Raw genomic sequence first — 26587 nt, 5'->3', positions numbered from 1 at the left:
CATGTGATCCTGAGTCACCTCCCCATCCAACGACCAATTTCATTTTTTTCCTGTACCTGGCAGAACGTTTTTTAAATCCCATGTTCTTACCAACTGAGCTAGAGAGGCGTTTGTCTAGCAGAATGATTAAAATGTAGAGAGCAAAGTTAACCTTTAAGAGTCTGATTATGGGAGCGAGAGCAGTACAGTGGGTAGGGCATTGCCTTGCAGGTGGATGACCCAGGCTTGATCCCTGGCACTCCAGGGGAGGATTCCTGAGTGCAGAGCAAGGAGGGGGCTTGGGTCTGACAGCACAAGGCTCCATAAAAGTTAGACGCTATTATTAGTACTTCTCATTCATTCAGGTACCCATTTGGGCCTTTTAAAATTTAGCTGAATTTGTACCAGTAATATAGGGTATTAAAATGATTCCTTGAATTGTTTTTTCTTCCCTCCATTTTTGTCTGAACAAAATTTTCAAGTTTTATCCCAATCATCTTTTCCACTTTCTCTTGAGGTAAGAGAAAGGAGAATGTGTGTCAAAGAATCACCTTAATTTATATACTTCCACCTTCTCCAGATGGAATCCTGGCGACCATGAGCTTCTACAAACATGGCTCCGGTATGTGGGTACCAGGACTATTTCTGCAAACTGCGCAACCTTTCCTGATATACAAAAAAACACTTAGAAATGGCTTCTCCGCTCCTGAACAGCGATGATCCCAGAGGCACACAAACCAGTCTCGGAACGCAGTGGCTGCTGGCAGAAATACCTCTGGACTTAATTACTAAAATACCAGAATTCCAAAACATCCATATGAATTCCAACATCATATGCTCTTCATTATCAGCAATAGAAAACAAATTATCTAATGATGCCTTTTCGCCAGGTCTGATTGTTGGGGGAAAATTCCAAATAATAATAGTGGGTTTTCTGTCGAAAATGGAATGTAATCAAAGTAAAGAGAGAGTAAAGTGAAAATCACCTGCCACATAGGCGGGGTGGGAGGGTGGGGTGGGGGGTGTACGGGGGTTCTGGATGGTGGAACATGTGCACTGGTGAAGGGATGGGTGCTTGATCATTGTATGACTGAGACTTAAACCTGAAAGCTTTGTTCTCACGGTGATTCAATAAGAAAAAAAAATTATCTACTTCATTAACCTGTCACTCAACTTTGAAAACCAGGAAAACTTTACTAGTGTACGTTTATCTGAAAGATAAAAATCTATATAGTTACAAACTAAGTTTGGTAATGTCTGAGAAGCAGTTGGTGCTACTGTACAATCCTCCACAATATAGATACAATATATATAAATGTATCTCCATACATAAGCTCTATTTTTAAAATTTTTTTTAAACTTTTTATTAAATCACCATGTGGAAAATTACAAAGTTCGCAGGTTTATATGTCAGTTATACAATATTCAAACACCCATCCCTTCACCAGTGCCCATATTCCACCACCAGAAACCCCAGTATACCCCCCGCCCCCACCCCCTACCCCCTACTGTATAACTAATGAATTTCACTTCATTTTTTCTTTACCTTGATTACATTCCATAATTCAACACAAAACTCACTATAGTTGTTAGAGTTTCCAAGCAGAGAGACAGACCTACTACATTTGATAATTAGTTTTTCATTGCTGGAAATGAAGAGATATGTAGCCCCACTGCTACAAGTACATAACTCTCTCTCTCTCTCTTTTTTTTTTCCCTTTTTTCCTTTTCCCTTTTTTTTTTTCTTTTTCCCCCTCATCCTCCTTCCAGCGCCTCATAGTATGGTGTACGCCATGCCGCGTCGGCCAGCATGGGGCTTTTGCTTAGTTCACAGTCCAGAGAGCTGGCTGCTACATTAAAAACATTCAATATTTCAACAAAAACTTACTGTTATTATTTGGAGTTTCCCCCCCAAGTCAGACCTGTTCAAAAGGAACCGTTTCACATTGCTGGCAATTATAAATGTTAAGTCGCGCGGTTTTGGATTTCTGTATAAAGTCCAGGGAAAATTCTGCCAGATGCTGGAACCCCAATTCCTAAAGCTGTCTCTGGTTCCCGCTCGTTGCACATCCACCGGCTCTGCAGAGACATGGGCACCCGGGCCGAAAACCCGGCCGGCCGGAGCAGAGCCCCGGCCCTGGCGGGAGCTAAAATTTTTTTAATTGAATCACCATGTGGAAAGTTACAAAGTTTTCAGGCTTAGGTCTCAGTTATACAGTGATCGAACACCCATCCCTTCACCAGTGCACATATTCCACCACCAAGAACCCCAGTATACCTCCCCTCCCACCTCCATCCCCCACCTGTGTAGCTGATAATTTTCACTTTACTTTCTCTTTACTTTGATTACATTCAATATTTCCACAAACAACTCACTATTATTGTTTGGAGTTTTCCCCCCAAAATCAGACCTGCTGAAAAGGAAGCATTTGATAATTTGTTTTCCATTGCTGAGGATGAAGAGATATGAGGTTGCGTGATTTTGGATTTCTGTATTTTAGTATTTCAGTAACTAAGTCCAGGGAATATTCTGTCAGAAATTGCATCATTGCAAGTTCGTACCTCTCTTTAGTGGTCCTTATAAGATGGCGATCGCCACGTACCCCCACCCCCCAAGGAAAAGGCAAAGAGAGAAAAACCTTTCCCCTCCTGGGGCGGCATGGGGCCATGGCTTAGTTCACAGTCTAGAGACATTTCTGCAAGAAGCTGCTGGTACCGAAAGTAGCTTAGCTGGCCTCCGGGATCATGGTCATCCAGCAACAGAGGGGCCGCACATGTGCGGCCACTCGAGTTACATCTTGGCTGAGAGCCACATACATAAGATCTTAATAGATCAACAACATCAAGAACTTCTTACAATACCATCAGATTACAAAAGTAGGGGGAAAAAAAAAAAACCCAGCCTGTGACCAGAATCTGCCTGGTGCTGAGAAACAGAAAGGATTTCTAAATCATTTCAGTAAGCTGCAGTAAGCCCAAAAACATCATGTCCTGAAGTTTTCACTTTCATAGAATTCAACCCAAATCAAGGGCTGGAGCAATAGTACAACGGGTAACGCCCCCTACTCAGGTTCAATCCCCAGCACTGCACATGCTCCCCCAAGCAGCACCAGGAGTGATCCCTGAGCACTGCCAGATGTGGCCAAAATCAACAGCAAACAAATCTAAGGGAATCTAAAAATGTAAATATTCCATCTGAGAATGGTTATTGTCAAGGGAAATTATAATGGATGGAACATAGAAATAAGGACTTTTTCATTTACACGCTAAACTCAGAAGAGTCTTTTCACTCCTGGCAGTACCAACAGCAAAGTTACTGTTTTCATTTTGTTATAAAAGTCCTTCTGGGTAGTAGAGTTATTTTTCTCAGCTTATTCTATGCAGTGGAATGACTCCTTCCTAGAGCTATTATTGTTTTCTTTTATTTAACACTGAAATAGCCTCAGCAACCACAACTTTCATTTACTTCAAACTGTTAGGTAAAATGAAGCTCGAGCTCAAGATTTAGAAATGATGCAACTGAGTTTGTTTTTAATGCATAAAAAGGAGTCCTAAATGTTTTTTGCGTAGTAGAAAATCAAATTACCTCTCCATTTTGTGAGATTTCATCCTTTTACCATCAAGAAACACTACAGGAAATGTGGGCATTGAACAGAACTTTTACCTTCACTCCACCCCCATCTCCAAATAGTTAGGGTTATTTCTACAAGTTCCTGCCTAATTACTGCCAGTGGAGATAGTATTGTCACCAAGCACATGTTAGTTAGCAAATGAATTTGATTCAAAATGATTTCAAATTTTGTTCATTACTTTATAAAATAAACTGAGATACAGTGCATTCAAATATGCTAATAAGGACCATTTTACTTCAATTCAAACACTATTGAAAATTCTAACAAAGACCTGAAAGAGAAATAAGAAATAAATCCACTACAAAGGAAGCAAAATTACCATTAAGATTATATCCTTGTTTTCCCAGAAAAACCACAAGAATGAGACAGAAACAGGTGGCAAGATAACAAATAAACAGACAAAAATAAATAGCTTTATGTACCACAGAAAATTATTACAGAAAAATAATAGGCAAAACTATCTCCTTCACAATAATTATAAAAATTCCAACATTTTAAGAAATTTGTGGACCTGTATGAAAATGCCAATTCTTGTTACTTAAAAAGAAACAAAAATTTTTAATTGTTTTTGGGTCACACCTGGTGGTGCTCAGGGGCTAGTCTTGGCTAGCTGTGTGGTGGTGCTCGGGGGCTAGTCTGTGTGGCACAGAGACCAATTATAATGTCAAGGCTCAAACCAGGGTCACAGCCATGCACATGCAGTGGTTTATTCCTGTACTATCTCTCCAGTGAGAAAATTAATTTGGGAAGTGAAATCAACTAATTTTTATGTAGAAAGATATACTATTATCACAATGTAGATTATTTCCAAATTTATAGCATTCAGTGGATTCTCATCTATTCATTTAAAATCCTAGTAGGTTTTTCAGATTTGGCGGTCGGGTGCTGGCAGAGCCGTTTCTTAGGCCCAGATCTCTGAGGGATGGGAAACCAGGTAGGCCGTGCCATTAGCAGCCAACGTTCAAGGACTCGCTTAATCTCTCCCTGCCCAGGTACAGGCCTGGTGGCGCCGCAAGTTATTCTCCCCGTCTATATCCCATAAGAACCATAAATTATCCTCTTAGGTGGAACTTTCACTAGGGCAGTCCACTCACCAAAAACACATTAGGCCAATAATTTGTTAGCCTCATACCAGTTAATACTGCACCAAAACCACAACAGTAACAGTGAGTGTGAAAGTCTAAACTGCACAGGTCACAATGGCAAAGCAATGCAGAAACCCACCAAGCTTAGTTAGTGAAGAAACTAGCCCAGAAGACCCAATCAATATTGAGGATGCATAGGGAGCTACAAGAAACAATGGAATGCACTGCCAATGAAATACAACAGGATTTGAGAGCAGAAATGTGTAAAATGCAAACAAAACTACAAACAGAAATGACAGATCTGAAAAACCTGGTAGGTGAATTGAAAAACTCAGTGGAAGGACTTAGCAGCAGAGTAACAGTTGCTGAGGACAGAATCAGTGAGCTCCAAGATGAAGTGCAGAGACTATCCAGACAACAGCAGAAAATGGAAAACAGCTTTAAAATGAACCAACAGACGTCAAGAGAATGTTGGGATGAAGCCAAGAGAAATAACTTAAGAATCATTGGAGTCCCAGAGGGACTGGAAGAAAACCCTGACGAAGAATAAACTGTCAAAGACAGCATTCCTAAGATGTTGCCAGAGATGAAGAGCACATGCAAGCAGATTCAGGAGGCCCCAAGGGTACCAGCTAGAAAAAATCCAAATAAAAATACCCCAAGACACATCCTGATCAGAATGACAAAAACCATAGACAAAGACAAAATTCTGAAAGTATCAAGATCAAAGAAAGAAACTGCCTATAAAGGAGCATCCTTAAGATTCACAGCCAACTTATCTGATGAAACCCTCAGGGCCAGAAGATTGGTGAGCTGTAGTGAAAAAACTCAATGTAATAAAAGCCTCACCAAAAATCCTACATGCAAACAACTCCCTCAAAAAAGCTGGAGTGGCCAATCTGGTATCAGACCACACTGATTTCAAATTGAAGAAGGTCACAAGAGACAGTGAAGGTCATTTCTTATTGATCAAGGGATCTGTACATCAGGAAGAACTTACACTCCAAAATGTATATGCACCTAATGAAGTACCAGAGAAATACTTAAAACAACTACTCACAGACTTGAAGAAAGACATCGACAGCAACACAATACTAGTTGGAGATTTCAACACCGCTTTATCACCTCTCATAGATCAACCAGACTCAAGCTTAGCAAGGACATACTTTATTTGAGGAAGAAATGGAAGAAAGGGGCGTAGTAGATATATACAAGACACTTCATCCTCAAAAAGCTGAGTACACATTCTTCTCAAATGTGCATGGGACATTCTCCAAGACAGGCCACGAGCTGGGCCACAAAACATACCCCATAAAATTAAGAAGATAAAGATTGTATCAACGATCTTCTCAGACCATGATGTGCTGAAAAATCTGAGAAGTGATTCACATTGAGAAGTGAATCATACTCACAAGCATAAAACCAAATCAAACACCTGGAAATTAAACAGCTCACTATTGAGCTACGAGTGGCTTAGAAAGGAAATCAAAGAGGAAATCAAAAGATTCTTGGAAACAAATGAAACTGAAGATAGGAGTTACCAGATATGAGACACAGCAAAAGCTGTGTTATGAGGAAAGTTTATAGCTCTACAAGCATTCCTCAGGAAGGAAGAGAAAGCCCACATAAGTAACCTCACAGCTTATGAGCTTGGAGAATGAGCAACAAGAGAGGCCAACCCAGTCAGGAGGATCACTTGTCACTTGTATTACTTGCCATACTGTTGATCTTCGATTTGCTCGAGTGGGCGCCAGTAACGTCTCCATTCGTCCCTGTCACGTGCTAGTGTAGCCCAATGATATCTGCTCACTCCAGGAACAGGAAGAGCCTCAAAATGTTCATTCGGTGTTTTGACCAAGAAGTCTGACCATCTCCTAGGTGGCAGCCACATGGTCTTTTGACGTCCCGTGGAATCCAGTCAGGAACAGCTCTAGTCCAGCGGTCATCTCTGAATCGCATTATGTGTCCAGCCCATCTGATTTTTGACGCCTTGGCAAATGAGACAGCGTCCCTGATTCTTGACCACTGATGGAAGTTGGAACTCCAGATTCCTTCTCTCACTTGAGTGAAACATAATACTCCAAGCATAGCTCTTTCGATTCCTCTTTGGGATACCCAAATAGCATTCTCGTCCTGTTTTCGTAGGACCCAGGTCTCTGAGGCATATGTTAGTGCAGGAAGAACGGTGGAGTCGAAAAGATGTGCCCAGAGCCAGAGGTTCTTCGTCCTCTTAACCGCTTCTGTAATGCTCTTGAAGGTGTTCCATGCTGCTCTCTTCCTCCTGAGCAGTTCTGGTGCCAAGTCATTCCTTGTGTTGAGTTTTTGACCCAGATACACATAGCTGCTGCATTCAGAGCAGCTACGTGTAATAAATCTAATAAAACTTCAAGCAGAAATTAATGAGATGGAAGTCCAAAAAAAACAATCCAAAAGATCAATAAAACTAAGAGGTGGTTCTTTGAGAAAATAAACAAAATCGATAAATCTCTAGCAAGATTCACAAAGAAAGGGAGAGAGAAAACACTAATAAACTGAGTCAGAAACAAAAAGGGGGACATCACAACAGAAACTCAGAAATTCAATGGATCCTTAGAGTTTACTTTGAGAATCTTTATGGCACAAAACAAGAAAACCTCAAGGAAATGGATAAATTCCTGGATTCCTATAGCTGAACCAGGATACTGGAGTATCTGACAAAACTATCACCATCAAGCAAATTCAAACAGTAATAAAAAGTCTCCCCAAACACAAAAGTCCTGGCCCAGATGGAGTCACTGGTGAATACTTCTAAATCTTTAAAGAGGACTTATTCCAAATCCTTTTTAAGAAGTTCCAGGAAATTGAAGAATCAGAAACACTTCCAAATGTGTGAAGCAAATACCAACTTGATACCAAAAGCAGACAGAGATACTACAAAGGAGGAGAATTACAGGCAGATATCCCTGATGAACACAGATGCAAAGATTCTCAATAAAATCCTAGCAAACAGAATTCAACAACTCATCAAAAAGGCAGCTGGAATAGAGAAGGGATCACTAAGTCAATGATAGTTGGAGGAATCGTTCGGGATGGGAGATGTGTGCTGAAAGTAGATAAAGGACCTACGTGACAGCCTCTCAGTATCTACACTGCAAACCATAGTGCTCCAAAGTGGAAAGAGAGTACGGGGGAAATTGTCTTCCATAGAGGTAGGGAGTTGGGGGTGTGTGGAGGGGGGGGACACTGGTGGAGGAGAATGTGCACTGGTGTAGGGATGGGTGTTCGATCATTTTATGACTGAAACTCAAACATGAAAGTCTGGTAGCATCTCATGGTGAGTTAAAAAAAAAAGTCAGATTCAACATCAAAGACACCTGCTCAGATACATTAAATCTGAAAAAAAAAAAATAACCACAAACCAAAAAAATAAAACTCTATAGACGGCACACTGCAAAATTCACTCATGTGTGGCACATTAACAAAACTAAATAAAACAGAAACATAAACTTTTAGGCTCTAAAATTGAATTAGAGATTATCAACAGGAAAGGGTACAAAAGGGGTTAATAAATTGGGTAAAAGTGGTCAGCTCTTCGGTATAAGATGGAATTAAGACTTTGAGTGGTGAACATAATGTACTACACACAGATGTTGATTTGTAATGATGAGACCTCAAACCTATATATTACAAACTCAATACTTCAATAATAAAAACACTTAAAATAGTATTACTAGAAAGTAAGCTGTCAAAATATTGTATTTCTTAAAACTGATTCTTTTTTTGGGCCACACCCTGTGGGATTAGGGCTTGCTCCTAGTTCTGCACTCAGAGATCACCCTTAGCACGGCTGGGAGACCATCTTGGGTGTCAAGGATCCAACAATGATTGACCAAGGCAAGGCAAACATCCTACCCACTGAACTATCACTCTGGCACTGATAGTTTATTTTTTTTATTATTTTTTAATGCTTTCTTTTTTCTTTTTTTTTATTTTTTAATAAGTGAGTCACCATGAGGGTACAGTTACAAATTTACCCATCTTCGTCCTTGTGTTTCCCTCATACAATGTTCAAGAACCCATCCCTCCACCAGTGTCCATTCTCCACCACCAATGAACCCAGTATCCCTCCCACCCTCCACTCCTGTCCCCCAGCCCCATCCCACCCTGCCTCTGTGGCAGGGCATTCCATTGTTCTCTCTCCTTTTGGGTGTTGTGGTTTGTGATAGGGGTATTGAGCGGCCATCATGTTCAGTCTCTAGTCTACTTTCAGTACGCTTCTCTCTTCTCTCGCGAGGTCCCCAACCACAATTTACTTGGTGTCCCCTACTCTATCCGGGCTGCCTTTCCCCCAGCATGTGAGGCCAGCTTTCAAGACATGGAGCCAACCTCCTTGTATTATATACTGCTATTCTTGGGTGTTAGTCTCCCACTCTGTTATTTTATATTCCACAGATGAGTGCAATCTTTCTATGTCTGTCCCTCTCTTTCTGACTCATTTCACTTAGCATAATACTTTCCATTTTGATCCACTTATATGCAAAGGTCATGACTTCATCTTTTCTTACAGCTGCATAGTATTCCATTGTATAGATAGATATACCAAAGTTTCTTTAACCAGTCATCTGTTCTTGGGCACTTGGGTTTTTTCCAGATTCTGGCTATTGTAAACAGTGCTGCGATGAACATGTAAGTGCAGATGTCATTTCGACTATACTTTTTTGTTTCTCCAGTACATATTCCCAGAAGTGGTATTGCTGGATCAAATGGAAGCTCAATTTCTAATTTTTTGAGAAGTGTCCATATTGTTTTCCAAAAGGGCTGAACCAGTCGGCATTCCCACCAGCAGTGTAGAAGGGTCCCTTTCTCCCCACATCCTCTCCAACAGTGGTTGCTTTTTTTCTTTTGGATGTGTGCCATTCTCTGTGGTGTGAGGTGGTATCTCATAGTTGTTTTGATCTGCATCTCCCTGATGATTAGTGATGCAGATCATTTTTTCATGTGTCTTTTGGCCATTCGTCTCTTCCTTAGAAAAGTTTCTGTTCATTTCTTCACCCCATTTTCTGAGGGAGTGGATGTTTTCTTCTTGTAGAGTTCAGCCAGTGCTTTATATACCCTTGATATCAACCCTTATTGAATGGGTATTGGGTGAATGTCCTTTCCTATTCTGTAAATTGCCTTTGTATTTTGGTCACTGTATCTTTTGCAGTGCAGAAGCTTCTTAGTTTAACATAGTCCCATTTGTGTATCTCTGTTTCCACTTGGTCAGTTGCATGTCATCTTTGAAGATACCTGTAGCTTCAATATCCTGGAGAGTTTTGCCGACCTTGTCTTTGATGTACCTTATTTATGGATTGTGCTCTGATGTTGAGATCTTTAATTCATTTTGATCTGATTTTTGTGCATGGTGTCAGGTCGAGGTCTAAGCCCATTTTTTGCATGTGGTTGTCCAGTTATGCCAGCACCATTTGTTGAAGAGACTTTCCTTGTTCTACTTCACATTTCTTGCTCCCTTATCAAAGATTAGATGATCATACATTTGAGGTTGTGTGTAGGGATATTCCACCCTGATAGTTTATTTTTAAAACAGAAAAATGCCTGCATGGACATGCCAAAAATTAATGATTTTCTTTTGGTAGTAAGATCAAGTACTTTTAGGGGCTGGAGCAATAGCACAGCAGGAAAGAGGGTTTGCCTTGCATGCGGACAATCCAGGTTCGATTCCCAGCATCTCATATGGTCCCTCAAGCACTGCTAGGAGTGATTCCTGAGTGCAACCCCTGAGCATCTCCAGGTGTGACCCCCCCAAAAAAAAATCAAGTACTTTTAAATTTCTTTTGAGGTTTCCTTTTATTTTTCTTTAGTGTTCTCTAAAATGAAGATGACTAATTTTATATATTTTTAATTATTTCCATTTTAAAATAAAATTTGTTAAACATTTACTACATGCTAGACACTAGTCTAAATAATGTGTGAATATGAATATATGTAATCTTGAGAACATTTTTAAGACACAGAAAAATTAAGTTATTTGTCGCAGGTCACACAGTTAAGGCCAAATTTGAACTCATGCAGCTCTAATGACAGTGGGTGTATTCATTTCTATAAACTGCCTGTGGGAAAGATAGATTAAATTTCAAAGAAATAACCTGAAGAGCAAATTTTATTAAGAAAGTCACAGAATGGGAAATTATTGGAACACTGTTAAGAGTCTGAGTATCTTGAATATATTAAGTTCTATGTTAATTCTACAAAAGACACAAAACAAAACCCCTAAAAGAAACCAGAGGAAACTCAGAAAATGGGCAAAGACATAAACAGTTATTTTTCAAACCAAAATTTACAAATGGTCAACAACATAGGAAAAGGTGCCCACTATAGTCAGTCGGGAAATAGATGAGGTAAGACTTCACACCCTCTACGATGGCTAATATTTCTGAAGAAGGAAAATTGTGGCAACTATGCAGAGAAACTACAATCCTAAGAAAATGGGGTGAGAAAGCAAATGGTTTAGCTCCTCTGGAGAACAGCCTTGGGAGCTCCAAAAGGTTCAACCAAGTTACTGTATGCAACTGTACTTCTACACTTATACCTAAGAGAAATAAATGCATCTGTCTAGGCAAAAATGTGTACATAAATGTTCATAATTGCATTCATATTCTATTTATAAGTTAATTTTTAATTAGACATAATTTTACAAAATTGTTTATAATATGGTTTTAGGCGTACAATGTTCTCTCTCCAATCCCACGACCATTCCCATGATCCCATGCCTCTGCCAATGATCCCAGGTTCCCTTCCACCTCTGCAACCTCAATCCTTCTCAGACACACTTTAAAATTTAGTTATTTAGTTATTGTAGTCAGGGTCCCATATAGTAACATTAATCTTAACATCATCATCCCGTTGATCGTCAAATTTCTCAAGCAGTCTCAGTAACCTCTCCATTCGTCCTATCCCTGAGATTTTAGAAGCCTCTCTCTACTCGGCCTTTCCAACGATGCCGCATTGGAAGCCCTTTCAGGGTCAGGGGAATGAGACCCAGCTTGTTATTGGATTTGGCATATGGATACACCATGGGAAGCTTTCAAGGCTCTCCCATGTGGGCAGGAAATTCTCAGTAGCTTGCCAGTTTCTCCCAGAGGGAGAAGTAGGTTATAAGATATTGCTTCTAGGAGCTTGCTTTTAAGTCTTTGGATGTTGGCCGTTAATGGGATTACACACACCTGGGATCCTCTGCCACTTAAATCTTAACTTTTAATCTTAACACTTAAAAAAGTGGAACCAATTCAAGGGTTGTTACATATTCCATCAAGTAATGAGTAGATAAACAAAATGTGGTACATCCATATGAAAATTTATTCACTATTTTAAAAGATGAAGTATGTACATTGGTATAACAGAAATGAATCTCTAATAGCAAATCTACAAAAAGAGAAATAGGCTTGTGGTTGCAGAGCTAGGATATAAGGTAAAATGGAGAGCAACTGTTTATGGGATATTGGGCTTTCTAAGAGGGTGATGAAATGTCCAGAATGATTGTTCACGCTGTGCTTATGCTAAAACCATGCAATTCATACTTTAAAATAATGAAATTTGTTAAGAATTTTAATCAGCATTTTTTAAAAACATAATTACCTTCAGTGAAAATTCTGAACAGTTGTTTAGACTATAGACTTTTTTATACTCAGGGTTAACTGCTTCATCTCTAAGACAGGATAATAATAGTACCATTCTAAGAGGCTTGAAGAAAATTAATATATATGAAGTACTCAGAATGGTGCCTGTCAGGCTCTCACAGAGTCGGGGATGGTTTACCTCCCCCATCTCCTTGTTCTTCCGTGAACGCCTGTGAACTGCCTCTGGCGTCATACAAGCTCATTAACTGACTATGATCCATAAATAAATAAATCTTGAAAGAGATCAACAAGCTGCAGAGATGCTTTCAGACGCCACAGTTACTATACAGTTTAAACATTTAACTCTAGCTGTATCACCCCATTCAAAATTTTAGAATTTCTGGAGCAAGCAGCCATGACATCTCATACGCTACACCACTGATATACCAGGAGTAGCACACCACATTGGATGGGATGTAAAGTAAAAGGCAACCAATCTCGATTAAGAAAATACTAACACACAAGGCTTAACCTGTAACAACATGTCAGTAATCACCTATACAAGGGCTTAATGGCTCCAGGGCAAGACACAACAATCTTCACACACTTTCCTCTAAGGAAATCTTTTTTGATCATTTTTAGCGAATTTCTCATAACAATTCATAGTAGTATTGTATTTGCAATATAATAGGAATAGAAAAAAATGTCATATCCTATTTTCAAATCAGAGTCTTTTTTTTTAAATTACACAGCTTTTATTTGGAGGTTTTAAAGGGAAAGAGGGAGAGAAAGTGGGAGAGAACGGAGAGTAAAGCACTCAAGAGAGAACCTGGGCTTCTCCAAGGGCGGAGAGAGCCCCTACACACATCCCAGCATTAGGCATGAAAGCATGAAAGTATACATCTCAAGAGGCGAGTTGTGTGAGACACATGTGCTTGGGCACCACATGTGCTCGGCCAGGTGGGTGCAAGCAGCACATGGGCTCGGGCGTATGTGCATGCTTCCTTTGTTCAATGTGGCCTTTATAGGGTTTCTCCAACCTGCCCCCAGGTGGGGCTTCTAACTAGGCAAAGTCCGTTGCTAAGAAGGTTACCAAGGGGGTTGGTCAGGTGTGGAAGGAACAGCTTTGGAGTTTCGAATGAATCTCTTTCAGGTCCTTAATTGGTCTCTGTCTCTGCTGCAGGGTCTGTTAGTACTGGCACCAGTTCTCTATGAGCTCAGAGCTATGACTTCCCAGGAAATGTCCAGCCATTGCCGTGGGAGGGGCCTTCCCTATCTGTCTGCCTGCCTACAGCAATGTTTGGCCGAACTTGGCCTGGGATTTGCTTTTGCAGTGAGACCCCGGCGGTCGGTGGGGAAAGGAGGTCCATTACTCTCCGGTCTCTGAGTGGTCATTGTCTTCCTTTATTAAGCAAAGGTTCTGGTTAATAGAGACACGGCAGTGGCCGCTGGCTGTGATGCTTTTATAACAGCTTGAAGAGCACTCGGCAAGGGCAGCGTCACCCATGTGAGAAGTCCACCGAGAAAGGGCTGTCAAATCAGAGTCTTAATGGTCACTTCAATAAGTGGTAAATATATTTGGCTGAAACCGAGAAAGAGGGCCAAGTAGACAGCTTGAAGGGTTGCAGTTCAAACTCTGTATTCTTTTCTGGATTCAGTCAAAAGTATCACATGGTCTCCCCAGCCCCCTCCTCACTCCTTGAAGGAACCCTAAAGCACTGCACCAGGAGTAGCCTGGAGCAGCTCAGGGTGTGGCCCAAACAGACAAAGAAAAATCAAGACCAAGTAATAACATTAATTAATTAAGTCAAGAAGAAAAAAAAGCACAGGCATTTTATGTGGTTGACGTTGTTGTAGGCACTAGACGCACATACTGCGCCCCCCCCCCCCAACAACAACAAAACATCTAAGGGATAAATGAGAAGATCCACATAAGAAGATTAAAGAAGTTGAAAGTGAACAGGATAATTTTCTAGTTCCTTTGAATTATTAACAGATATGCTCACAGAGCCACTTCATAGCAGTGCTTAAAATACTGTGAATCTCTAGAATATTTCTCCATGCGTAAGTAGAAGTTAAACACATTCTGAAACCAGATGAAGGTTCTGAACTTCTCGAGACTAGAAACAGACAGTTTCTTTCAAATTAACTAGTTTTAGAGTTAAGAATAATTGTTTTATATTATTGAAAGTAAAAAGTAGAAATGTTCTCAGGGAAGGATAGGGAGCCAGCAAAACTAAACTATTGAAAGGAGGCAGTGAAAACCTTTAAGTATTCACTTTCATGCCATGCAACAAAGGTGAGGCAGCCCACAAATATAAAATTCTAACCAATACCAAGCACTATAAATAGCACCTAAAGCCATAACTTAAAGAAGGCACTCCAAAGGCAATGGAAGTGTACAGACTTGTCAGATTAGTATTCGTCTTTTTTGGTCATCTGGGAACAGAAATAAAAGCACATTACCAAATATTTATTAGTCTACCATATTGAACAGATTCTACCATGTTCAACAAACCCTGATATATGAATACTTCTTTTGGTTATAAACCATAGGTTGCATAAGAAAAAAACCTATCCTAAAACTTTCAATAAAATTTTCCTATCTAAAACTCATCAAATAGGAGATCAGATAAAAATGATTCTATAGCGATAAAGAGGACCAGTGAGACAGTACAACTGGTAAGGTGGTTGCCTTGCATGTGGCTGACCCAGATTCAATCCCTGGCATTGTATACCCCAAGCACCACAGGAAGGATCCCTGAGTACAGAGCCAGGAGAAAGTCCTGAGCACCAGTGGACAAGACCCCAAAACCAAACAAAAAAAGCTATTACTGGAGAAAGATCAATCATTGCTGAGACTAGGGTCATGTTACTGAAGCCATCATGATGACCATGATCTGTAGTTCAGACCTACCAGTATCTGTGCTTTTCATTCCCATCCTGAATCGGAGCTGCCTGCCATGGAGGACCTCGGCAAGGTGGTTAGCTGTCCAGTGCCGTGCCGGCCAATCGGAAACCATATTACAGAAGATTACAGGTTGTTGTGAAGACATTATAATTTCTTTTGCCTTCTCTGGTGCAAATGGCTTGGCATATTTAGCTATGGAGAGAAATAACAGAGCATTAGATGATTATAAAGGTACTTAATCTAATGTGAATAGATGTCATCATTCCTATTTGGCAAGTCTTTCTGTGTAATTATACTGCATTTGCACTTCACTTGTTACTTACTACAAATACTTGGCCTCAAAGAACCATTATTCTTCAATGATTTTTCTCATATTAAATCTTAAATGTTAGGAAATAATTGGTCTTCAGTGTCAAAAATGAAGTTTGGGGGCTGGAGCGATAGCACAGCGGGTAGGGCGTTTGCCTTGCATGCGGCCAACTGGTTCAAATCCCAGCATCCCATATGATCCCCTGAGCACCGCCAGGAGTAATTCCTGAGTGCAGAGCCAGGAGTAACCCCTGTGCATTGCCGGGTGTGACCCAAAAAAGAAAAAAAAATGAAGTTTGGAGGTTTAAAAAGTTTTCTGACATTTAAAATTTGAAATGTAATTTACTAAAATATTTCCAGAAGATTATATTAAAAATGCTAATGGGAACTACTCTAGAACTAGATATGTTGGAGTCAGCAACGATTCTAGTTGTTACATCCTGTTTAAGTCAAAGACTGTTGAACACAGCAATTTAATAGGGACATTAGATGGGGAGGGGGATTCAAAAATTTAGGGCCAGGGATATAGAGTATTGGTAGAAAATACGCCTTCTATGTGCAAAGAACCAATGTTCAAACCCCAATACCACATTAAAAATTTTAAAAATACAAGAATTAGCTAAATAAAATAACAAGTACATTGCCTATAAAAACATTTCAAGATGAGAGTTTGGGGGAAAGTTATAATGATTTAAGGGCTGAAGAGAGCACTCAATTGGCTGGGCACATGTGCTGCGTGCAAGAAGGCCCGGGTTCAAGCTCCAGCACTGCACTGTCCCCTGAGCACTACTGACATATTTTGACCCCAAATAACTAGATCCATAGTGATCTCTAGAACAATTTGCTAATCTTGTAATAACATTTTATACCAAAAAAACTAGAAAAGCTCACAAACAATGCAAATTCTCACATCACTGAACTTTTAATCTAAACTTCTTAACAAAGGAAGACAAATGAAGAAGAACTCACTGGGAAACTTGAGCAATTTGTACTATTAGAACTATAAGACTTCTTTTCAAAGAAAATGAAATGTTTAAATCAATTTGGCCTCCTTTCTTAGACAAGGACAAAAACTTGAAATTCTTTCCTACATTCCTGGTGAAAGTGAGCTGCCTTACGTCCTCAGCAGTCAACATTTAAGAATGATCTGTCACCTTCTTTCTACACAGTCAGCACGCCCCACTGAGACCAGTGTGGAAGCTTAAAGGGAAAAGGCATACAAGAGTTGGAAATTCCCTGGGTGAGGGGCTGGGGGGAGAAGCCCCCCAAAGTTTTAATGTAAAACAAAGTCCCAAGTTGACCTTTAAATGAAAAAGAATTCTGCTTAAGAAAAATGGGTTGTTCAGTGGATCAGAGCAGATAGTTCAGTGGGTAGAGCCTGTCAATCCCTGGCACCCCGTAAGGGCCCCTGGGACTGATCATCCCCAGGAATGATCCCTGAGCACAAAGGTAGGAGTAAGCCTTGAGTACTGCAGGGTGTGGCCCAAATTTTCAACCCCCAAATAAACTAAAAAGGGGGTGAGGAGAGAGGCGGGGAAAGAGAATGAGTGTGTGTGTGTGTGTGTGTGTGTGTGTGTGTGTGTGTGTGTGTGTGAGAGAGAGAGAGAGAGAGAGAGAGAGAGAGAGAGAGAGATAGAGAGAGAGAGAATAGGTTGATGGGGCTGTTCCATTTGTTCAATAGGCTGGAGCCCCCATTTCAGTCCTGGCATCACCAGGAGTAACCCTCTACACCATGGCCCTGGGCATTGTTAGGTGTAGAGAAGGAAGTGGGGGAGGGAGAAAAATAAAGAACACTGTCACTGTCACTTTCACTGTCATCCTGTTGCTCATCGATTTGTTCGAGCAGGCACCAGTAACATTTCTCATTATGAGACTTATTGCTACTGTTTCTTTTTTTTTAATTTATTTTATTGAATCACCATGTGGAAAGTTACAAAGTTCTCAGAGTTATGTCTCGGTTATACAATACTCAGACACCCGTCCCTTCACCATGCCCATATTCCACCACCAAAGACCCCAGTTTACCTCCCAACACCTGCCCCCCCACCCCCACCCCCGCCATTGATAAATTTCACTTTATTTTCTTTTTACCTTGATTACTTTCCATAATTCAACACAAAACTCACTATTGTTGGAGTTTACCCCCAAGAAAGACAGCCCTACTGCCAATGAAGCATTTGATAATTAGTTTTCCATTGCTGAGACTGGAGAGATATGACGTTCCACTGTGAAGTACATAGAAATTGTTTTCCCCCTCCTTCCCACGCCACCAAGTTCATGCCTGCTTAATAAACAGTCCTCATATTACGGCTGACACCACTCCGCCAGACAAGAAAAAGAGATATTTCCTGTCCTCCACCAGCATGGGGCTATAGCTTAGTTCACATTCTAGAGACATGGCTGCAAGCAGTTTCTGGAACCAAAAGTAGTTCCTCCGGATTCTGGTTGATCTGCAGCAACGCGGCCGCACAAGAGTGTGGCCACCCGGGTCGAATCTCGGCGGAGCATGCTCTGGTATTGGCCCAAGACTCCCCAAGTGTCCCGCTGTTCCAAGTACATAATATTTTTTAATTTTAATCCCCCCCTCATTCCCGCGCCTCTAAGTTCTTGCCTGCTTCATAGACCTCATAATATGGTGGACGCCTCACCGCGTTTCTCCCAGAAAAGGGAAAAGAATGGGTCTGCCGGTCCCGCCCTTTACCGATATTTAAGCACAGTACCACGCGGGCCCGGCCTTTTCTGCTGCCCTGCGAGCTCGACCCCGGCGGCAACTGAGCTACTATGGACACGAGCAGCTCCCGGAGAGGCCCCTGACCGGGATGGGAGCCCCTGGCCCATTCGCCACCAGCTTGCAGGGATGCAAATACTGGCAGAATTTTCCTTGGACTTCATACAAAACAAAAAAGAAAAAAAACCAAAACCGCGCGGCCATGCGACCTATTATATCTTTATTGTCAGCAATGTGAAAGGGTTCCTTTTTAGCAGGTCTGACTGTGGGGGTTAACTCCAAACAATGATACTGAGTTTTTTGTTGAAATATAGAAGGTAATCAAAGTAGCAAACATTTCTCTTTGCTATGTAAACTAAGCCATAGCCCCACGCTGGCCGAGGAGAGGAATTATCCTCCTTTATTGTTACTGTTTCTGGCATATCCAATACACCACGGGTAGCTTGCCAGGCTCTGCCATGCGGGCGAGATACTCTCGGTAACTTGCTGGGCTCTCCAAGAGGGGTGGAGGAATCGAACACGGGTCGGCCGTGTGAAAGGCGAATGCCCTACTGCTGTGCTATCGCTCCAGCCCCCGCCAAATTTTTAAAAAAGAAGAAAATGGACTTTAACTAATCTCTCGATCCCAGAGGACATTTATTTTAAAGTACTTGAAAAGCATGTGGTAAGTAACAAAGCATTATACAAGTAAATATTTGGTATTGTTTAGATGGTGTTCTGAATCAAACTTTTATCTTTCTAAATGATGAGCTATTGTTCTTAAGCTTTCTCTTGTGGCAAATCTTTAAGTCAGTATACCTCAGCCCATATCTCTGGGCATAATAATCTTTGATATTATTCTCTTCATATCTCTCCATCTCTAACTCCTCTAACAGCCTTACTTCTTACCTCTTAGTGTTAAAGGCCTGAGCGCAGAGCCAGGGGTAACCACTGAGCATCACCAGGCAGGTAGCTAAATAAACAAATAAATAAATAAAGTGAAATAAATGTGCTCATGTGACCCTGTAAGATGCCTACACTGCACAGGCAGAATGGTCTTTGGTTTCCATTATCGACAAGAAGAAAGACAGGCTCGGACCCTGGAAGTCCACACTTCAGTGACTTCAAGACCCTGATTCCAGGTCGAGGACTTTTGCTACTACTTCCAGAAAATTAAAGCTGGAGCCTGACACAGAACTGAAAACTCAGGAGAGAGAGCAGAACCTGGAAAGATACATCGGAGTGCTTTGGATCAGTCTGCAGACAATATTGAATTTGTTTATGCTGTTGGAGTGAGAGGATGCTTTGGTGTGTACACGTGAGGGTGGACGGTACATGACTCCTGCCGTAGACACTGCTCATTGCCTACCTTTCTCAGTAACCATTCTCTTCTTCCTGAGTAGCAGGACCTGGGCAATGGCAGTCTCCCTAGGTTCCTGTGCTCAGAGGAGTGGCCACAAATATAATCTGGAAGTTCATTCTGAAAAACTGAGTCAGTATTTTTGCCCCTCCCTTCCCTCCTAGAGGTGTCTATAATACATCTTCTTATACCCGCACAGAAAAGCATCATTTGGGAAGATATATGCACATTAATTGCGGCACTTTGTACAATGTCCAGAACATGAAACAACCTGTCCAGTGGCAGATGAGTGGATAATAAAGTGTGCTACATACATACACAATGATTTTATGCAGCCAGAAGGGAGCATGAAATTATGCAATTTGCTGCAACTGGAAGTGAAAGATCTCATGTTAAGTCAGGAGGACAAAGACAAACATCAAATATTCTCACTAATCTGTGATATAGAATTTGTGGAATATACAATAAAATAGCAAGAGACTAACACCCAAGGAAAGTAGAGACAAGGGCCAACAGGATTGCTCTGTGGTTTGGAAGCTGACCTCATGTGATGGGGGAAAATGCAGTTGGGATGGAGAAAGGATCGCTAAATCAATGATGCTTGGAGGGATTGCCTGGGATGGAAGATGTGTGCTGAGAGTAGACTAAGGACCAAACATGGTGGCCTCTCCGTATCTGTATTGCAAACCATGATTCCCCAAAGTAGAGACAGAGTATAAAGGAAGGTGCCTGCCACAGAGGTGGGAGGGATGGAGGGGGTGGTAGCAAGAGGGATACTGGTAACACTGGTGATGGAAAACGTGCACTGGTGGAGGGATAGGTGTTCGATAATTGTATGACTGAAACGCAATCATGAAAGTTTTGTAACTGTAACTCACGGTGATTCAATTTAAAAAATATGCAATATAGGGAATTACATGACAATGGAATGGAAGATACCAAAGGTGGGTATTTCTTTAGATTACAGAAACAGAAATGCTAGGAATGGAGAAAAATAGAAGGGGCAAGGCAAGAAGAGCTGGTATGGAGGAAATATAGAGGCAAAGGTCAGGGACTTTGGGCTTGGCTGCAGTATAGAGGTGAGGTATCTGTTTATACTTAAACCACCAGAGCCAACATTACTGTAAGCCTGGAACCCAAACTATAATAGTAAATTTTAAAATGTGTCTGTTGAGACAGGTTGGGGGACAGTGGTGGAGGATGAGGAAATTAGTTTTGAGACTGGAGTTGGAACGCTGTATGCATGAAGCTCTATTGACAACAGCCTGGTAGATTGTGGTGCTTAAATAGGCTTGCTTGTCAAACCCATGTTCTCCCTTGAACACATACTTCTCTTTTGTCTCACATATAAGCAAGTTCCAATTAATTTTCTTGCTGTATCAGGGAGCAAGCATGCAAACACACACACACACACACACACACACACACACACCATTAACAGCCATCAGCCCAGGAAATTGCAGCATATACACACACCATTAATAGCCATTCTGAAGGATAACATTAAGGTCCAGGAAATTGCAAAACCAGCTGAGCTCAAGTAACTTTGGGGTTTTTCAGGATTATGAGCCACACCCAGCAATGTTCTGGGATTACTTCTGACTGCACTCAGGTATCACTCCTGGCTCCTGGCGATGCTAGGGGGACCATATGGAATGCCAGGACGCATGCAAGGCAAACGTCATTCTTACTATACTATCATTCCAGACTCTAACTCAACGAACTTTGTACCATTGAACTAACATCAGCAAATGTTTACTTCCTCATTCCTTTCGTACAAAAGCAAATGTACTTCTAGAGTCAAGATTGTTTATTAGTTCATAACCAATGTAACTCTGTGCCTTCTGAGGCTGTGGTTTTCACAACAACCACATCCTCCCCTTAAAGTGCTCTGTCACTTCGGCTGAATGAATTAGTCTGAACTAGTCATGGCTAGTCTGATCCACTGAAGCAGGTAGGTGCCTTTTAGTTCTAAGATTATAAAAGTTTCAAGCACTACACATTTTGCTTTACGACTTTAAAGGGCTAAGAAAAAGAGAAGCACAAAGAGGCAGGATTCACTTACGCTGCTTATAGTAAAATCAATGTCAAGCTTGCCTTGAGCAAGACTTGTTCCCAGTTAGCTCCCCAGCTCCACATAACATCTGAGCATCACCATGAGTGACTCCTGAGCACTGTCAGGTATGACTCCCCCATAAGTATTCCCAACAGTCTCATATTTGGATGTTTAGACACCCTTCCGCAAATAAGTACATGGGGGGTAAGAACACGAGTAAAGGTTTGACAAAAAAGCTTCAAAGAATAAATAAATATTTTTTCTCTTAACATTAATTTTTTTTTAAATAACAAAATGATGATTAAAACTCCCAGGGTTATTTAATAGGATACTCTAAAATCTGAAATTTGGTGAGAACACACCTGGCCCAGAGATTCATATATGTTTAATGCTCCAACACTTGCTAAATGAATGGAAAGTACAACAAAATGTGTGCAGAAGGAAGCAGTTAGGATGCACACCATAAGAGGAAATTAGCACATTTGCGGAATTTCAGGCCTCCTGGTGAAATAAAACAATCTGCTGGTTGAGATAAAACTAATTTGGTTTCTGATAGTTTAATCAACAATGAACTGGGCCATTAAGTTAAGAAATTTAAGTATTATCATTTCCTTTAAAGAACAATACAATCAACATGGTATTAATTAAATCACCCAGGAATGCAGCTAGTCATTTCATGCCTGGAATATATACGAAGAACTATAAAAATTCTGAAGCAACCTTGACAGGCAGGCTATAAAAGATAAGTGTATTTGGGTCTATTATCTGCAGTAGGCAGCAATTTCCAAGTAGATGAAGGAGAGAGGCTGGGGAGATAGTACAGCAGGAAGGGCACTTGCCCTGCATGCAGCTGACCTGGATTTGATCCTGGGCACAAATGGTTCCCTGGGTCCTGCCATCACTGATCCCTGGGCACAGAGCCAGGAGTAAGTTCTCAGCATGGCAGGGTGTGGCCAAAACACCAAAACAAAACAAAACAAAACAGCAACCTAACTAACTAGATGTAGAAGCTAGTAAAAGAAAACAAAAAAAGAAAGAAATAGGGGCTGGAGCAATAGCACAGTGGGTAGATTGTTTGCCTTACATGTGGCCGACCCGGGTTCGATCCCTAGCATGGTCCCCTGAGCACCGCCAGGAGTAATTCCTGAGTGCAAAGCCAGGAGTAACCCCTGTGCATCGCCAGGTGAAATTCCAAAAAGCAAAAGAAAAAAAAAAAGAAAGAAATAATGGGGCCAGAGTGACAGTGCAGTGGGTAGGGCACCTGCCTTGCAGCCAGGCAGCCACGCTGGGTTTGATCCACAGTATCTCACATAGTTCCCTGAACACGGCCAGTTGTATATTCTTTTTATTCTTCTTCTTCTTTTTTTTTTTAGTTGAGTCATCATGAATTACAAAATTACAAAGATATTTATGATTAAGTTTCAGGTATATATTGTTCCAATGCTCGAATACCATTACGAGTATATTTCCATGCGCAGAGCCAGTAATAACCCTAGAGCATGACCAGCTTAGCCAAAAAATAAAACCAAGCAAACAAAAGAATTGTGACTGAGGGGGTACAGTCTCCTCTTCCCCTAAATGTAGAATGTTACTTACAGTTTTAGTTACAGCAAATTCTTTGTTAGTGAAACACCACCTGGGCAAATTGCTCCTTTAATTAATTTTTTCTTTAGTTAATGCAAGTACAAGATAATTTTAAACCTACTCTCCCTGAAGTTACCAGCAATACAACTTTAGTTAAGTAATTTCTGACTTGGGTTTATGATAGATTTAGAATTCAAGACAAAAATAAGAAAAATCTAACACTTTCAAAACACTCTCCTAATACTGAGATTACTGTTAATAAAGACAAAGATCCAAACTGGGAAGAAGAGAGAGAGAAAGAGAGAGAGAGAGAAGAGAGAGAGAGAGAGAGAGAGAGAGAGAGAGAGAGAGAGAGAGAGAAAGGGCTGATATCCCTGATGAGCACAGATGTAAAGATCCTGAACAAAATAGTAGCATATAGAATCCAACAATTCATAAAAAAAAAAACAAAAAAAAACCCATACACCATGACGAAGTAGGATTCATCCCAGGTATGCAAGGTTGGTTTAACATTCTCCAGTCAATCAACATAACACTGTATCAATAAAATAAAAATAAAAACCTTATGACCACATCAATAAATGCAGATAAAGCATTTATTGCTAACGTGATCCAGCACCCATTCATGATAAAAATTCTTAACAAAATGAGAGCTGAAGGAACTTTCCTCAATATAGTCAAAGCCATCTACCACAAGCTCACAGTAAGCATTGTTCTCAACAGGGAAAAGCTAAATGCCTTTTCTCTAAGATCAGGCATATGACAGGGTTGCCCACTCCCACCACTCCTATTCAATATACTACTGGAAGTACTCGCCATAGCAATTAGGCAGAAAAAAGATATCATGAGCATCCGGATAAGAAAGGAAGAAGTCAAGCTTCCACTTTTTGCAGTGACATATTATACTTAGAAAATCCTAAAGACTTTACAAAAAAGCTCCTAGAAACAATAGGTTTGTATAGTAATGCTATAGGTTATAAAATTAATACCCAAAAGTCCATGATTTTCTTATATATAGATAATGAAAGAGAAGAGATACTTTTAAAAAAAATCCCATCACAATTATGCACAGAAAATTAAGTACCTCAGAATCTGATTCATTACACAGGTGAAGGACCTATACAAAGAAAACTACAAAACCTACTTCAGGAAATAAAAGAGGACATAAGAAAATGGACACACATTTCCTGCTCATGAATTGGGAGGATTATAAATATCAAAATGGCAAAACTCCCCAAAACATTATACAGATTCAGTGTAGTCTCTGTGGTATTTTTTAAAGAAATAGATCAAACACTCTTAGAATTCATATGGAACAATTAACCCTCACTAATAGCTAAAGCATTCCTTAAGAAAAAGAAGATGGGAGGCATTATCCTGCCTGACAAAAAGCTGTACACAAAGCCATAGTAATTAAAACTACATGGTACTGGAATAAAGATAGACCTGCAGATCAATGTAGTGAAGCTCAATATCCTGACACAAACCCTCAAATGTATGATCATTTAATCTTTGAAAAGGGAGCAAGAAATATGAAATCAAGCAAGGAAGCCTCTCAACAAATGGTGCTGGGAAAACTAGACAGCTACATGCAATAAATAAATAAATAAATAAATAACTCAGACTGCTTTCTAATAATTTCATTTCTAAGTCAGATGAGTATGAATTAAAGACCTCAATATCATACATGAATCCATAAGGTACATGGAAGAAAACAAAGGCAAAACCCTCCATGACATCAAAGTTAAAGGTATCTTCAAAGATAAACACCACTAACCAAGCAAGGGAAACACAGATAAACAAATGGGACTACATAAAAGAAGAAGCTTCTGGACCTCAAAAAAACAGTGACCAAGACAAAAAGAAAGCCCATGGAATGGGAAAAATTATCTGCCCAACACTCATTTGAAAAGGGATGTTAATGTCCAAGATTTACAAGGCACTGGTAGAACTTAACAAGAAAAAAGAATCCAACCCCTCCCCCCCCCCAAAAAAAAAGAAATGAACAGAAACTTCATCAAAAAAAGAAATACAAACAGCAAAAAGGCACATGGAAAAAAAGGCATATCAAAAAAAGAAATACAAATAGCCAAAAGGCACATTAGAACCTTTACATTGCTAATCAGGGAGATGTGAATCAAAAGAGCAATAAGATAACATCTTACACTGAAGAGCCTGGCACACATCCAAAAGAACAAGCAAAACTAGTGCTGGCATGGATGTGAAGAGTAAAGGATTCTCATCCATTACTAGTGGGAATGCAAACTAGTCTAGTCTATTTGAAAAAACAACACAGGCATTCCTCATAAAACTAGACATTAAGATTCCATACAACCCAGCAATACCATTTCTGGGAATATACCCCAGGGGCCCAAATACACACAGCAGAAACACCATCTGCACTCTTATGTTCATTGCAGCACTATTCACAGTAGCCAGAATCTGGAAACAACCAGAGTGCCCAAGAACAGAAGACTGGACAAAGAAATTATGTTACATCTGCACAATGGAATACTATACAGCTGTTAGGAACAATGAAGCCATGAAATTTGCTTATAGATGGATGAACATGGGAAGTATCATGCTGAGTGAAATGAGTCAGAAGGAGAGGGACTGACAGAATATTGTGACACATTAAAAAATTATATATGTGTGTATATATACATGTTTATATATATATATATATATGGGCTGGAGCCATAGCACAGAAGGTAGGGCGTTTGCCTTGCACGAGGCTGACTGGGGTTCGATTCCTCCACCCCTGTCAGAGAGCCCGGCAAGCTACTGAGAGTATCTCACCCAGATAGCAGATCCTGGCAAACTCCCTGTGGCACATTCAATATGCCAAAAACAGTAACAAGTCTCACAATGGAGAAATTACTAGTGCCCACAGACCCAGGTTCAATCCCCGGCATCCCATATGGTCCCCTGTAGGATAACAGTGCCAGAAGTAGCTTAGGTTTATTGGGTTGTTCCCATCACAGTGCTCCCATTCCTCAGTGTTTATTTGTAACTTCTTTGTGATCTGTTGACTTGTAAATATTGTTTTCCTCTTCTCTTTGAGTCCTTTGCACAGTTTATTCAGAGCCATGTCCTTTTGTATGGAATAGGAAGACAGTAGTAAATGCTATGCTTTTGTAACCTGGAAGTAATCTGACTCTACATGATATTTTCCTCCAGGACATCTGTTCTCTCAACCTAAATAAACCTCAGCTGCCCTTACTTGCTATCACCCCCAAAAGCAGGGTCCCTATGAGGGATTGGATAGACCCCAGGGCAAGCAGTGAGCTATATGCTACCCTGGCATCAAGATGGGTCTGGCCAAAGTGTCTAACGCTTAAGTATAAGTTAAGAGCTTGGTTGTGGACA

At 40.6% G+C, this 26587-nt stretch overlaps 1 protein-coding gene across 2 annotated transcripts in view; it reads right to left on the bottom strand.

The window, feature by feature from the left end:
• Positions 1–26587, bottom strand: part of HSPBAP1 (HSPB1 associated protein 1) — a 52702-nt gene that overhangs the window by 21749 nt on the left and 4366 nt on the right. For both annotated transcript variants that reach the window (XM_012932295.2, XM_055127454.1), the window contains exon 2: positions 15209–15394. In XM_012932295.2, coding sequence (XP_012787749.2) covers positions 15209–15394 — 186 coding nt within the window. The remainder of the gene's footprint in view (positions 1–15208; positions 15395–26587) is intronic.

This window comes from Sorex araneus, chromosome 2 (genome assembly GCF_027595985.1).
Source record: "Sorex araneus isolate mSorAra2 chromosome 2, mSorAra2.pri, whole genome shotgun sequence".
Classification (NCBI taxonomy): Eukaryota; Metazoa; Chordata; class Mammalia; order Eulipotyphla; family Soricidae; genus Sorex; species Sorex araneus.
Note: the sequence above shows the minus strand (reverse complement) of the source record. Positions and strands in the feature narration are given on the sequence as shown.